The sequence below is a fragment of the Mauremys reevesii genome, unplaced genomic scaffold, assembly GCF_016161935.1.
Source record: "Mauremys reevesii isolate NIE-2019 unplaced genomic scaffold, ASM1616193v1 Contig11, whole genome shotgun sequence".
NCBI classification, from domain to species: Eukaryota; Metazoa; Chordata; order Testudines; family Geoemydidae; genus Mauremys; species Mauremys reevesii.
The window spans coordinates 351093-366511 of NW_024100727.1; the positions used below are offsets into that span (position 1 = coordinate 351093).

At 48.5% G+C, this 15419-nt stretch overlaps 1 protein-coding gene across 1 annotated transcript; it reads left to right on the forward strand.

Moving 5' to 3' along the window:
- Positions 1–3229: 3229 nt before the first annotated feature.
- LOC120392692 lies at positions 3230–12504 on the forward strand. Its single transcript, XM_039517428.1, has 2 exons — positions 3230–3357; positions 8762–12504. The coding sequence occupies exons 1-2, from the start codon at positions 3261–3263 to the stop codon at positions 12502–12504; spliced, it is 3840 nt and encodes a 1279-aa protein (XP_039373362.1). The 5' UTR covers positions 3230–3260.
- Positions 12505–15419: the final 2915 nt, after the last annotated feature.

Here is a 15419-nt window from a genome sequence, read left to right on the forward strand (position 1 = left end):
GCCAGAAAGGTTGAAGTGTTCTCCTACTGGTTTTTTAATGTTACAATTTCTGGTGTCAGATTTGTGTCCATTTATTCTTTTGCGTAGAGACTGTCTGGTTTGGCCAACGTACATGGCAGAGGGGCATTGCTGGCATATGATGGTATATATCACGTTGGTAGATGTGCAGGTGAAGGAGCCCCTGATGGTGTGGCTGATGTGATTAGGTCCTATGATGGTGTCCCCTGAATAGATATGTGGACAGAGTTGGCAACAGGCTTTGTTGCAAGGATACGTTCCTGGGTTAGTGTTTCTGTGGTGTGGTCTGTGGTTGCTGGAGAATATTAGCTTCAGGTTGGGGGGCTGTCTGTGAGCAAGGACTGGTCTGTCTCCCAAGATCTGTGAGAGTGATGGATCGTCCTTCAGGATGGGTTGTAGATCTTTGATGATGCGCTGGAGAGGTTTTAGTTGGGGGCTGAAGGTGACGGCTAGTGGCGTTCTGTTATTTTCTTTGTTGGGCCTGTCTTGTAGTAGGTGACTTATGGGTACTCGTCTGGCTCTGTCAGTCTGTTTCTTCACTTCAGCAGGTGGGTATTATAGTTTTAAGAATGCTTGATAGACATCTTGTAGGCGTTTGTCTCTGTCTGAGGGATTGGAGCAGATGTGGTTGTATCTTAGAGCTTGGCTGTAGACAATGGATCGTGTGGTGTGGTCTGGATGAAAGCTGGAGGCATGTAGGGAAGTTTAGCGGTCAGTAGGTTTCCGGTATAGAGTGGCATTTATGTGACCATTGCTTATTAGCACTGTAGTGTCCAGGAAGTGGATATCTTGTGTGGATTGGTCCAGGCTGAGGTTGATGGTGGGATGGAAATTGTTGAAATCATGGTGGAATTCCTCAAGGGCTTCTTTTCCATGGGTCCAGATGATGAAGATGTCATCAATGTAGCGCAAGTAGAGTAGGTGCATTAGGGGACAAGAGCTGAGGAAGCTTTGTTCTAATTCAGCCATAACAATGTTGGCATACTGTGGGGCCATGCGGGTACCCATAGCAGTGCCGCTGACTTGAAGGTATATATTGTCCCCAAATGTGAAATAGTTGTGGGTGAGGATGAAGTCACAAAGTTCAGCCATCAGGTTTGCCATGACATTATCGGGGATACTGTTCCTGACGGCTTGTAGTCCATCTTTGTGCGGAATGTTGGTGTTGAGCGCTTCTACCTCCATAGTGGCCAGGATGGTGTTTTCTGGAAGATCACCAATGGATTGTAGTTTCCTCAGGAAGTCAGTGGTGTCCCGAAGATAGCTGGGAGTGCTGGTAGCGTAGGGCCTGAGGAGAGGTCCACATAGCCAGACAATCCTGCTGTCAGGGTGCCAATGCCTGAGATGATGGTGCGTCCAGGATTTCCAGGTTTATGGATCTTGGGTAGCAGCTAGAATACTCTTGGTTGGAGTTCTAGGCATGTGTCTGTGCAGATTTGTTCCCGTGCTCTTTCAGGGAGTTTCCTGAGCAGATGGTGTAGTTTCTTTTGGTAACCCTCAGTGGGATCAAAGGGTAATGGCCTATCGAATGGGCCTAGGCAGCAATCTAACATCACATTCTATAGGCCGTTACCCTCTGATCCCACTGAGGATTTCCTAAATCATTAGAAATCTCTCAGCTACAATTGTGGAGCATGACATTTTGGAAAGAGGGCACAGCTGTCCCGTGCACATGCTAGGCACGTGGCTTACATAGTGTGCAGCTACTGGTGTGTGTCAACTCACTGCCAACTACCCCCATGTGGACAAGGCCTGAGTTTCATACATTCTCTGAGTTTAAATTTTAAAATAACCCTGGGTAGTGCACACACCAAGAGGAGGCTGGTGTGATGGAGTCTGAGGTAAATGTGTCACAGTAAGACAGTTGGTGGGTGGCTTGGGGTTCTGTAAGATAAGAGACATGAAATGGAGGGTCTCCCTTTAACTCTTTTCTGGGAACGGTCTCTGACAGGGAGATTTCTTTATGCTGTATCTATTGGCAGATGTTCCAGCTCTAGTCCAAGTTGCAAGGCCTGCAAGGTGTGTGGTTTTATTTAGACTTTAGAGCAGGGGTGGGCAAACTTTTTGGCTTGAGGGCCACATCGGGGAATAGAAATTGTATGGCAGGCCATAAATGGTCACAAAATTGGTTGGGGTGTGGGAGGGGGTGAGGGCTCTAGTTGAGAGTGCGGGTTCTAGGGTGGGGCTGGGGATGTGGAGTTTGGGGTGGAGGAAGGTCCTCTGGGCTGGGACCGAGGGGTTCAGAAGGTGGGAGGTGGATCAGGGGTGCAGGAAGGGGTGCAGTTTCTGGCTGGGGGTGCAGGCTCTGGGATGGGGCTGGGGATGAGAGGTTTGGGGTGCAGGAGGGTGCTCTGTGCTGGGATTGAAGGGTTTGGAGAATGGGAGGGGGATCAGGGCTGGGGCAGGAGGTTGGGGCTTGAGAGAGGCTCAGGGGTGCAGGCTCCAAGCAGCGCTTACCTCAGCGGCTCCTGGAAGCAGTGGCATATCCCTTCTCCGGCTCCTACACATGGAGCAGCCCCCGACCCTCGGAGCGGGGCCATGCAACTGCTTCTGGGAGCCCCGTGTTGCGGCCCCCGACTCGATGCCCTGGCTGGAGTAGCCCCGACCTGGCACCCTGGCTGGAGCACCAGAGCAGGGCAAGCCTCAGACCCTGCTCCCCAACGGGAGCTTGCGGGCCGGCTTAAAACGGCTCGTGGGCTGTAGTTTGCCCACCCCTGCTTCAGAGGCATGCTCTGGCTTGTGTTAAGTAAGAGCTGTTGTCTGTGTCTTCTTAACCATTGGGCAGCAGGTATTTATGGCTTCCTGGGCTGCAGCTTAGCACCCTATCAGGCCATCCAGCCTGCTGGCATGTCACAGCGTTCTTTCAACACGTCTGGGATCGCACATGAGAGCTGCAAAATACAACAGGTGTTTTGCTTTGTGGCTCACATCTCTTGAAATTGTGTCAAATTATAACTATTTCCCATTCTTGCTAAAAGGAACAATTCCTTTGAAACATAATAGTTAGAATTCATAATCTGAGGCGAGAAAAGGGAGAGGTAAATCTGAGTGACTTTCTTCCTCTCCACCCCCCTGTGGAGACTAGAAGATACGTCTTTCTTTTACAACCAGGGCAATGTTCAGAAAAACTTTGAAGACTGAAGCCAGTGACTCGATTCTAAATCTGCTCCCCAGAAACTTAAGTGTAACCCCAGTTATTTCTTGCAGGTCAGACAGAGGAGAGAGCATCTGGGTGTGGAACAATGGCCGGGTCAGCTGACACCATTGAGATGCCGGCTCTGGGCCGCCCGTTCCAGCTGGGGATGCTGTATGACTGCCGCAGCGACTCCCTCATCCCAGGTAACTGTCACCCAGGGAGGAGCCTGGGGCCCAACTTCATCTGTTATTTTGGCACCTGTTTATTTGAGGAACATTTGGGTTTGGGATTTGAGTTGGGGGGGAAATAAAGGGCATCGAAACCTGCCTGGGTACTGCTGACCCTCCTTACAGGACAGGCTGCACTAGGAGAAATGAGAAACTTCCCATCCGTTCCCTGCCACTGCAGTATCTCTGCAGCCCCACCCGCACCGCAGTCGGCCTACGAAAGGGGGACAATGCCCCCGAGCTGGCTCATCCCCCCATTTCCACATGGGAGGGGGGAGGTCCCGGTGAGACGGGACCTCTCTACACACAGATCTTCGGGGCAGGATGGGACCCATTAGAAGGACAAACTTCAGCTATTCACACCCATCCCTGTGTCCTATATTAACTGTCCCCACTCTGGAAAAGGCCTGGGCATCGCTGTGCACGGCTCAGTGAAAACACCCGCTCTGTGTCCAGTCGCCGCCCAAACAGTAAACGGTGCCAGGTGCCCGAGGAACGGGATGGAAAATGCCACCCGAGCTATTCCAGTGGCGTTATACAGGTAACCCTTCCGCCAGGGGACATCGTCAGCAACCAGGGCCAGATTCAATATTCAGGGATTCCCTTTCAACAGTACAACACAGAACCGGCTCAAGCTCCCACCCAGTAACCGGGGACAATTACACACACCCCGGGGCGAGTCTAAGAGGTTGTCCTTCCCCACTCCCACGCACAGAGTCTGAGTGCAAAAAAGAAACTTTGAATGAAAGGAGGGAAGTCACCTGACATTAATTTGGGAAAACGCTGCAAGCAGGATTCATAAACCTAAAACCATGAGCAACCCTAGACATTGTGGTGCCTTACGCAGCCCCCCTGCTTCAGATGCTTCAGAAGCAGCAGCGGCTCCAGGGACCAGCGCACCAAGTGCGTGCCTGGGGTGGCAAGTCACGGGGGGCGGCCTGCCAGTCCCTGCAAGGGTGGCAGTCAGGCTGTCTTTGGCGGCTTGCCTGCGGGAGGTTCCGCCGGTCCCATGGATTCAGTGGCAATTCGGTGACAGGTGCGCCAAAGCCGTGGGACCGGGGACCCCCCGCAGACATGCTGCCAAAGGCAGCCTGACTGCCGAGCTTGGAGCGGCAAAAAAGCTAGAGCCGCCCCTGTTCAGATGTGGGGTTTTTACCCAGAAAAGCTTATGCCCAAATAAATCTGTTAGTCTTTAAGGTGCCACTGGACTCCTGGTTGTTTTTGTGGATACAGATTTCCTAACACGGCTACCTCCTGATCTTTGACAGATGTTTGTCTAACTTGTTCTTCAAAACCTCCAGTGATGGGGATTCCACAAACTCCCTTGGAAGCCTGTTCTAGAGCTTCACTACTCCCATAGTTAGAAAGTTTCCCTATTATCTAACTTCAATCTCCCTTGCTGCAGATTAAGCCAATTACTTTTTGTCCTCCCTTCAGTGGACATGGAGAACAATTGATCACTGTCGTCTTTATAACAGCCCTTAACTGCTATCAGGTTCCCTCTTAAGACTAAACATACCTGTTTTTAACCTATCCTCAAAGGTCATGTTTTCTAAACCATTTATAATTTTTTTGCTCTCCTCTGGACTCTCCAATTTGTCCACATCTTTACTGAAGTGTGACACTCAAAACTGGACACAATACTCCAGCAGAAGCCTCACCAGTGCCGAGAAGAGTGGGACGACTACATCCCATGTCTTACATATGACACTCCTGTTAACGCACCCCAGAATGACATTAGTCTTTTTCATAACTGCATCCCACTGTGGGCTCATATTCACTTTGTGATCCACTATAACCCCAGTTTCTTTTCTGCAATACTACTGCCTAGCCAGTTATTCCCCATCTTTTGTTAGTGCATTTGGTTTTTCCTTCCTAAGTGTAGTACATTGCATTTGTCTTTATTGAATTTCATCTTTATAAACCGGAGAATTGATCTGAAATCAACAAGGTCATTTTCAATTTTAATCTTGTCCTCCAAAGTGCTTGCAGCCCCCCCTAGCTTGGTGTCATCTGGTAATTGTATAAGTATGCTCTCCACCTCATCATCCAGGTCATGGATGAAAATACTGATTAGCACCAGACTCAGGACAGACCCCTGCAGGACACCACTACATACATCCTCCCAGTTTGACAGCAAACCATTGATAACTACTCTGAGTACAGCCTTTCATCGAGTTATGCACCTACCTTAGAGCAATTTCATCTATACCATATTTCCCTAGTTTCTTATGGGACTCTCATGTGGGACTGTGTCAAAAGCCTTATTGAAATCAAGATCTATCATGTCTCCTGCTTCTCCTCCTAAACACTAGGCCAGTAACCCTGTCAAAGATGGCAGTTAGATTGGTTTGGCATGATTGATTCCTGACAAATCCATGTTGGCTATTATTTATTACCCTGTTATCTTCTAGGTGCTTACAAACTGATCGTTTAATAGCTTGTTCCAGTATCTTTCCAGGTATTGCAGTTAGGTTGACTGTTCTGTAATTCCCCAGGTCCTCTTGTCCTCTGGGACCACACTCATCCTCTGTGAGTTCTCAAAGATAATCGCTAACAGATCCAAGATCTGCTTCAGCTAGGTCCTTAAGGTGAATTTAGTCAAGCCCTGCTGACTTGAATACATCTAATTATGTAAATATTCTTTAAGCTGTTCATTTGCTATTCTGTCTTGTGTTCCTTCCCCCTTAATATTAATACTAATTGTATTAAGCATCTGGTCACAATTTACCTTTTTAATGAAGATTGAAGCAAAACAGGCATTAAACACCTCTGTGTTCTTGACGTCATTAGCTTTCCTTCCCCACGAAATAGTGGACCTACACTTTTCATCGTCTTTCTTTTGCTCCTAATATATTTTTTAAAACCCTCTTCTTATGGCCGTTTATGTCCCTCACTAGATGTAACTCATTTTATGCCTTAGCCTTTATAATTTAGTCCCTGTCTGCTTGTGCTGTTCGCAGTTCATTCACGTTCCCACTTTTTGTAGGGTTTCTTTTTGATTTTCAGGTCACTGAAGAGCTCCTGATGAAGCCATATCGTCCTGCTATTTTTCTTATCTTCCCTTCATATCAGGATAGTTTGCAGTTGTGCCTTTAATATTGTCTCTTTGAGAAACTGCCAGATCTCCTGAACTCCTCTTTTTCCTTAGATGTTCTTCCCAGGGGACCTTACTTACCAGTTCTCTGAGTTTGATGAAGTCTGATTTTTTTTGAAGTCCATTGTCTTATTCTCCTCCTCTCACTCTTTCCTTTCCTTCAAATAATAAAATCTATCATTTTATGGACACTTTCACCCAAATTGCCTTTTACCTTCACATTTGTGACCAATTCCTTTTTTTTAGTCAGAATCAAGTCTAAAATGGCTGCCCCCTTGTTACTTCCTCCACCTTCTGAAACAAGTTGTTGTCCCCAACACATTCCAAGAACTTACTGGACACTTTGTGTTTTGTGGTATTACTTTTGCAACAGATGTCTGGGTAGTTGAAGTCCCCTGTTACTACCAGGTCTTGCGGCATGGATATTTCTGTTATTTGCTCTAGAAATGCCTGATTTGATGGTCTATAGAAGACCCCTACGATAACATCACCCCTGTTTTCCCCTGCCCACTTTTATGTTTACCCACAGAATGTCAACTGGGTCGGCCTCTTACCTCCTTCTAGACCACAGCACACGTGTATATTCTCTTGATGTATAGTGCAACTCCTCCTCCCTTTTTTGCTGCCTTTCCATTCTGAACACGCCATGCACCAATATTCTAGTCATGAGATTTATCCAACCAAATCTCAGTGATGCCAATTAAACACTAAATTAGCTTATGTAATAAGACTTCCAGTTCTTCCCGTCTATTCCCCATACACCTGGCATTTGTCTATAGACAAGATATTGAGCAGATTCCCCCTCTGTTATCCCGCTTGTTGCTGCTATGACCCGACTGTAAATTTTCTATTCTACCTCCCCATAGAAACATCTCGCCCACTGTGAAGGTCACTTTTTTTATATCTACCTGTGATCTTTTGTCACCTGCTTGAAGATGCTTCCCCCCCCCTTCTTGGTCAGGTGTACCCCGTCTCTTCCCAGCAGATTTTCTTCCTGAAGCAGCATCCCATGACTTAAGAAGGCAAATTCTGCCATTTGACACTACCCGCACAGCCGTGCATCATCTCCAGGATGCACGCATCCCTGCCTGGGCCTTTAACCTGAACCAGGAGGATGGACAAGAACACAACATGGGACCGTGACTCCTTCACCCTCACTCCAAGCCCAGGAGTCACTGCGCAGGGTCAGACTGGCAGTATCGTTAGTGCCCACGTAGATGCACAGTGTGCGGCAGTGGCCAGATGGATGGACGAGCCTTGGCAACCTTTCCATAACACCTGGGATGTGGGCTCTAGGCAGGCAGCACACCTCCTGGGACGTCAGGTCAGCAGATGGAGGCTCCCATCCCTCACAGCAGGGAGCCCAGACCACCAGCACCCTATGTCCCCTCCTGGTGGGTGTGGGGGCTGTGAGCCTCCCAGCCTTGGGAGCAGGTGGCTCCTCTTCCTCAGTCATTGGGGTCTGCTCCTCTCCTCCTGTGGCCAGTACAGTGTGCCAGTTCTTGACCTTGATGGATACAGGAGCAGGGTGGGGAGTGGAGCACAGCCTACTGTCTAAGATGGCCAGCAGCCAGTCTCCTTTCTGCAGAGCTGCCGGGTCTCCTTCCTCTTCTGGTGCCTCCGTAGTCATCCCTAGTCAGCTAGTGTCCTCCATCCCGGATGTCTCCATGTGCATCCTGATGATGAAGTCCTCACGCTCCTGGATGCTTCATAACTGAGCCACCTCCTCCCTCAGCTCTTACCTGCTACCTGAGGGACTCCCCAGACAGACGCCTCTCACACCAGCTGGTTCCCCCTGCCTGGCTGTTTTCAGCAGGGACATGCAGGATCTGGTGCTGGCTACTCTCAGAGACAGAATACTGGGCTAGATGGATCATGGATCAAGTCAAGCATGGCAGTTCCTAGCTTCTTAAATCAAAGAAACCAGATGTTTGTAATGGAAGTGAGATTTCAGTCATAGCTATAGCACTTGCTACTTGGAACAGTGTACTCCTGAAGGGGAGTGTACTCAGTCACTCTGGAGAGGGATTTATTTAAAAAATAAAAAATCAGAAAAGATCACGTCTTCCAAAGTTCTGTAGGAAGCCGGGGGCAAGGGAAGGTTGTTAGGGGCGTAGTTCAGCCTTGACTTGGCACGTTTGTACGTTACCAGGTCTGTTTACTTGATGTCCTTCACTCGTTATTTTTCAATCTCAGAAAAGAGACACAAATAAACCATGGACAGACTCTGTGTCCTAGGCACCTATCAGTTACGTTACCATGTGTTTGTCTCTACTATTCCAGGGATCACGCTGTGGCGCCTGGAACAGCTTCGCATGGATGTAAACACAAAACCACAACCCAGGACTGAATTTGAGATCATCGCATCCGACACCATTGAAGACAAGGCCAATGCCCTCAATGTCACAGCCTCGCTGAAGGCCAGTTTCCTGGGGGGGCTGGTTGAAGTAAGTGGATCTGCCAAATTCTTAAATGACACCAGAAAATCCAAACAACAGGCCAGAGTTACTCTCCAGTACTCTGCCACAACAAAGTTTGAGCACCTAACTATGAGCCATTTAGGACCAGAGAATGTCTCTTATCGTGCTGTATTTGATCAAGGCACGGCCACCCACGTGGTCACAGCTGTGCTGTACGGGGCTCAGGCTTTCTTTGTGTTTGATCGGGAAGTTTCTTCTTCTGAGAATGTACGTGACATAGAGGGAACGCTCCAGATTGTGATGAAAAAGATACCCCTGTTTTCCATAGAAGGGGAAGGAGCTGTCAAAATGGATGAAAAGGAAAAATTAAATGCTGAAAAATTTAACTGCAAGTTCCATGGTGATTTTGCTCTTGAGAGAAATCCAACTAATTTCCAAGATGCCATGAAAATTTATTCCACTCTCCCAAAGCTGCTGGGTGACAGCGGGGAGAAGGCCGTACCAATGAGAGTCTGGCTGTACCCGCTGACCAAGCTGGATTCCAGAGCTGCTCAGCTGGTGCGTGAGATCAGCTTATCACTGATTTCTGATGCTCAGACTGCTATGGAGGAACTGGCAGAACTAAACATGCGATGCAATGACATGGCGAAGAATCCGATCGCCACAAGCTTTCCTGAAATCAAGCTGAAAATCCAGCAATTCAGAGATCTGTGTAAGCAACACAGACAGACTTTCCAGAAACAGCTAGCAAGCTTTTTGCCATCTATCCGTGGAGGTGAAAAAAAGGAAGGGGCCCTGGTGGATATTTTGTCATGTAAAAACCAGTCACCATTCAATATCCAGAGCCTCAGTGAATTTCTGGATACAAAGGAGAAAGAGATGAATTATGTAAATTCCTACCTTAGGATCCTAAGCAATGTAGAGGTGGTGTCCTCTCAGAGTGAACTAGATGAAATAGTACTCAGCCCTGAGCTTAACTTCATCGTCTCCTTTACATTCACCTCACTGCATGAAGAGGAGCCGTATTTATCAGATTTAAAACAATGGCTTCAGACCCAATTTATAAGGGAAACTCATGATCCTGCATCAGCCAGTTCTGTTGCTGAAAAACCAAAATCCAAAGTGTGGTTTAAGGAAAAAGAAATTAATACAAAATCTCGAAAATCTGCAAAGTCCCTTTCACATTTTGTCAGTGTCAACAAATCTAACGGGACGACTCGGTTCATTGTGGCCTCTCTTCCAGACAAGGACAATCCAGGCACTTCCATTTACCTGTATGAGGATGGAGAGCTGGTCAGCACCAACTTTGGACCGCCATCAAAGCCTCTCCCTGCCCTGATTGGTGGAATCAGACATGACCGTGTGCAGCTCACATTTAACCCAGAAGCCTATGGCAGGGCTGCGATATCTGGCTATCGGGCAGAGTACAGAATTGTAGGGCAGGAGAACTGGACGGCTGTGAATGTAAATAACACACAAGTGACATTCACAGTGACAGGGCTCCGTGCAAACATCGAGTACCAGTTCCGATACGCTGCAGTGAGCAAACCAGGGCTCAGTGAGAGCAGTGACGTGAGTGATCCTGTGAAGACTCTCCCTACCAGCCCTCCTGGGAAGCCCATAGCAACTACTGTAGATTCATCTGCCATCACCCTCTCCTGGGAGAGTCCAAGTGTTATTGGAGATGGAGTCACTATAAGGGAGTATCAGGTGGAATATAAAGAGGAAGCTGAAGGTGAAAGACATGAGGGGAAAGAGAAATGGCTGGAACAAAGGACAGGCAAGAGAACAGAGGTCTGTACCATTGATGGACTGAGTCCTCGGACGCCCTACAGATTCCGGGTGTCGGCTGTGTGTGCGGACGGGACTGTGAGTCACCCAGGTGAGGAGGCATCAATTTCAACATCAGGAGAAGAATTAAGGACACTAGCACAAGATTTCTTCAAGAAGAGCACTCTGATAGAAAAAGGGCAGCCCTCAGTTTATGCCCTTCCAATAGAGAAGGTGACGTTCAGTTCTAACGCAACACATCCAAAGTACAGACTGGGAAAAGAGAACCTGCAGATCCCTAACAAAGTCATTATGGTGCTGGGAGCAACTGGCTCTGGGAAAACTACACTCATCAATGGGATGATCAACTATGTCCTGGGTGTGCAATGGAAAGATGAATTCAGATTCAAACTAATCCATGAGACCACAAACAGAGGCCAAGCTGAGAGCCAGACATCTGAAGTGACAGCCTATGAAGTTCATTACAAAAAGGGTTTCCAAGTCCCCTACTCCCTGACTATAATAGACACCCCAGGATTTGGCGACACCAGAGGGATAGATCATGACAAAGAGATAACAAGGCAGATTCGAGAGTTTTTCTCCACCCGAGGGGCCATTGATCACATAGACGCCGTCTGCGTCGTAGTTCAGGCCTCACTCGCTCGTTTGACACATCCCCAGAAGTACGTGTTTGACTCTGTTCTCTCTATCTTTGGGAAGGATATAAAAGACAATATACAAATCCTGATCACCTTCGCAGACGGACAGACGCCCCCTGTTCTAGAGGCCATTAATGCAGCTGATGTCCCTTGTGCTAAAGATGCTAAGGGCAACCCTGTTCATTTCAAATTCAATAACTCTGCACTCTTTGCCAGCAATGCTGGAACTGACAAGGGCAGTTTTAATTTTGATGACATGTTCTGGAAAATGGGAGCCATGAGCATGAAGACATTTTTTGAATCCTTAGGTAAATTAGAAACCAGAAGTTTAACATTAACGCAGGAAGTTCTCAGAGAGCGGAAGGAGCTGGAGACAGCGGTGGAAGGGCTGCAGCCACAAATCAAAGCTGGTCTGGTGAAGCTAGAGGAGCTAAGACAGACTCAGCGAGCTCTGGAACAGCATAAGGATGATATGAAGGCCAATAAAGACTTTGAGTATGAGGTAGAGAAAACAGTGCCAGTGCAGGAGCCCATCTCTGGTACAGGTAACTACATAACAAACTGCCAGCAGTGTCACTATACGTGTCACTATCCCTGTATAATCCCTAATGACAATGATAAGCGCGGGTGTGCGGCTATCAATAGGATTACAGGATATTGCAGAGTTTGCCCTGGTAAATGTTTCTGGAATGTTCATTTCAATCAAAAGTACAGGTGGGAATATAAAGTAGAAAAAGAGAAACAGACCTATGCACAACTGAAAGAAAAGTATGAGAAGGCATCTGGTGAGGTGTTATCGACACAGAATGTGGTTGAGACGCTGTCTCAGGAATACGCTGCAGTGGAGGAGATATTAATGGAGCTTATTGATAAATCATCTCGCAGCCTCCAGCGTCTGCAAGCAATTGCTTTGAAACCCAACCCGCTGTCCACTCCGAAATACATTGACCTGCTGATCAAGTCAGAACAACAGGAACTAAAGCCTGGGTACCAAGAAAGGATAACATCTCTGAGGCAAGTGAGGGAAGTAGCTGAGATAGTAAGAAAGATTGCCAATAAGGAGGCTCTGCTGCCAGGAGAGAGGGATATGTACAAGAAGCTTGAAGAAAAAAAGTCTGCATTGAAAAAACGTGTGAAAGGAGCGGATATGTTTAAAAGCCTTTTTAATAAAAATTAACTGCAGCTTACACATGAAAAAGAAATCACCAGTTTAACCAAAGATTGTAGTTTAGCCGTGATTCAAGATTGGTATTTCTTCTTGTTTGAATAACATTTTCTTTTAAGATTCAATAAGCCTGATTCTCCTCTGACTTACCCACTTTTATTGCGCTGACTTCAGTTTATTCCAGTGTCACTGACAGCAGAATCTGGCCCCTTCAATCTGGGGAAAAACATTTTATAAAAACAACAAAAATGCTAATTTGACTCTTGGGAGGAAATTGCTTCACTATCGAATGTTCACGTGTAAACGTCTCAGATTAGGGTTAGAAACGTATGTTCTGTCTGTACGAGTGCCCAGATTGTCACTGCCCAGATTGGAACTGTACCAGTGTAAAGTCAGGTGCTAGCGGGGACAACACTTTTCTTTTCTTTTTTGTAATACCCGAGCTCTCTCCCGGTTGGTGGTTTAAGTGAGCTGTAAACAAGATGACAAGAAATAAGTAATCGCAGCCAAAAGGAAGGTCACACTGAACCCGTCTTTTCTCCCACTCCTGGAAACTAAAGCAACTCAGTTGAAGTCAGTGGAGTTACTCCTAAGTAAAACTATTGCAAGGTGTCACGGAATCACAGATCGTGCCCACTCTTGGCCCTGTGTGGTCCGTGGGGGGTGCCCCTTTCAGTGAGACAGCCCTTCCCGGGGGCCACTCTCTCTCGGGGTCAGGCCCCTCCACCTCCTGGAGCCGCACCTCTCTGAGCCTTAGCACACCTATTTCTCACTATGGGCCCCCTCAGGGAGTCCCCTCACTCTGGACCCCCAGGGCCTCCACCCAGGGCCGCCCAGAGGGGGGGGCAAGAGGGGCAATTTGCTCCAGGCCCCGGGTCCTGCCGGGGCCCCCACGAGAGGTTTTCGGGGTCCCTGGAGCGGGGTCCTTCACTCACTCTGGGGGGCCCGGAAAACTCTTGCGGGGCCGGGCGCAGGAGCTTCTTCCGCTCCCGGTCTTCGCCAGCGGGGGGTCCTTCCACTCCGGGGCAGAAGGACCCCCACAAGTGAATTACCGCCGAAGCGGGACCCGCCGCCGAAGTTCAGCTCGGTCTTTGGTGATAATTCGGTGGCGGGGGGGCCCTTCCGATCCAGGACCCGCCGGCAAAGTGCCCTGAAGACCCGCGGCGGGGGCCCCCCACCGCCGAATTACCGCCGAAGACTGAGCTGAACTTCGGCTGCGGGTTCCGCTTCGGCGGTAATTCGGTGATACCCCTCGCCGCGGGTCTTCGGGGCACTTCGGCAGCGGGTCCCGGAACAGAAGGGCCCCCCGCTGCCGAAGACCCCAGGCCCCCGGAATCCGCTGGGCGGCCCTGCCTCCACCCCCCGAAGGGGATAATGCAACCCTGTTCTCTAGACTGGAGTGACTCAGCCAGCATAAAACAGGGTCGTAAACAGGGTCACCTGGGCCTCCTCTCCTCTCTTTGCAGCCCATTGTCCTCCCACTGTCCAGAACCGGCTGTGACTCCTGAGCAGGGCCTCTGGGTCACCAGGTCACCAATCACTGGGGTCTCCAGTCTCCACGCCAGTGGTTGGGGTCCCAAGTTCCTTTGCTGGTCCTCTGTAACAACAAACTCCCTCTCCCATCACCTCGTTAAACCCTTAGCACCTAGGGAAACTGAGTCCCACCCCCTCTGCATGCAAACCATAGGAAAACCAAGAAAATCCCCCATATGAAACAAGGAAAAACAAGAAACTCCCCCACTTCGTCACACAAGGGAACAATCAGGCCCAGTATATATATTAAGCAAAGCCTTAAAGAGCCCAAATCTGGTACCGATTTGCCAGGTCTCCGAATGGCAAATCAGAGCGTGGGTGGGAGCTGTGTTGCATCAGCAGCAAGGTGGCAAGGGAAAGTCAGCACCTCTGACAGCAGCTGCATTTTCTCGCTGCTCTGTTCTTTTCTATCCTCTTGTGTGTGTGTTTGTCTTGTTTTGTTCTCAAGGACACAGAACTGGAATTCAGCAACCACAGCAGCTACTTCAGAGCATCTGAACAAAGTATTTCTTTTTTCCCAAAAGAGGTGCAGTCAAGTCTGTCTTTAATGCCACCTGAGAGACTGTCAGGCAAGAATTCCCCACTCTGTGAAGCTCTCTACAGCGAAAGGGAATCAGGAATGTGGTCAGAATGGAAGTCTTACTTAATCCTTTACATTTCAGAGCTGTTAACTCTTTTCCTTTTGTTGCCTGTGTCTTTAGGAAAAGGTTAAAGATATGTTAATGGTGGTTGTTACAATGGGGTTGCCAGTGATAAACTGACATGAGATCCCAGGCCACATTTAACTGTTTAATGTTAAAACCCTGGTTCCTTTTTGCATTTGTAAGCAGAGTCAGGATGAGCTCTACCCTGACATCTGGTGGTAGATTATGGGGAGTGCAGAGTGGCAGGTTCCAGTATTCGCATTAGCATTTCAGTTATTTGCATGGGCACTCCCACCCCACTTAGCATACCGCAAAGCAGTATGGGATGGTTGTTGCTCTACCCTGACATCTGGTGGTAGATTATGGGGAGTGCAGAGTGGCGGGTTCCAGTATTCGCATTAGCATTTCAGTTATTTGCATGGGCACTCCCACCCCACTTAGCATACCGCAAAGCAGTATGGGATGGTTGTTTTCACAGCTGTGGGAGCCCCAATTTCGTTGTTATTGGGGCAGGAGGAATGAAATGTTGTCACCCCGATTGGGTAAATGGGGAACTACGAAATTGTCTTGTGATGGGGGGTTTCATTGTCAGCTGGATAGCACTTGCTAGATGGGGCACATGAGTTCCAAAACCCATTGAAAGAAGAGAGGCTGGGGACAGAGATCTGTACTGGGTGGTGTAGGCTTCTTGTGTGAGCCAGAAGCACCAGTTCCACCTGTGCCTCTCTCCACTGTGGAATGTTAGAGTTA

Coding starts and splice junctions, on each gene's coding strand:
- LOC120392692 (XM_039517428.1), top strand. CDS start 3,261: ATGGCCGGGTCAGCTGACACCATTGAGATGCCGGCTCTGGGCCGCCCG. Junction 3,358..8,761: donor CAGCGACTCCCTCATCCCAG/GTAACTGTCACC, acceptor CTACTATTCCAG/GGATCACGCTGTGGCGCCTG.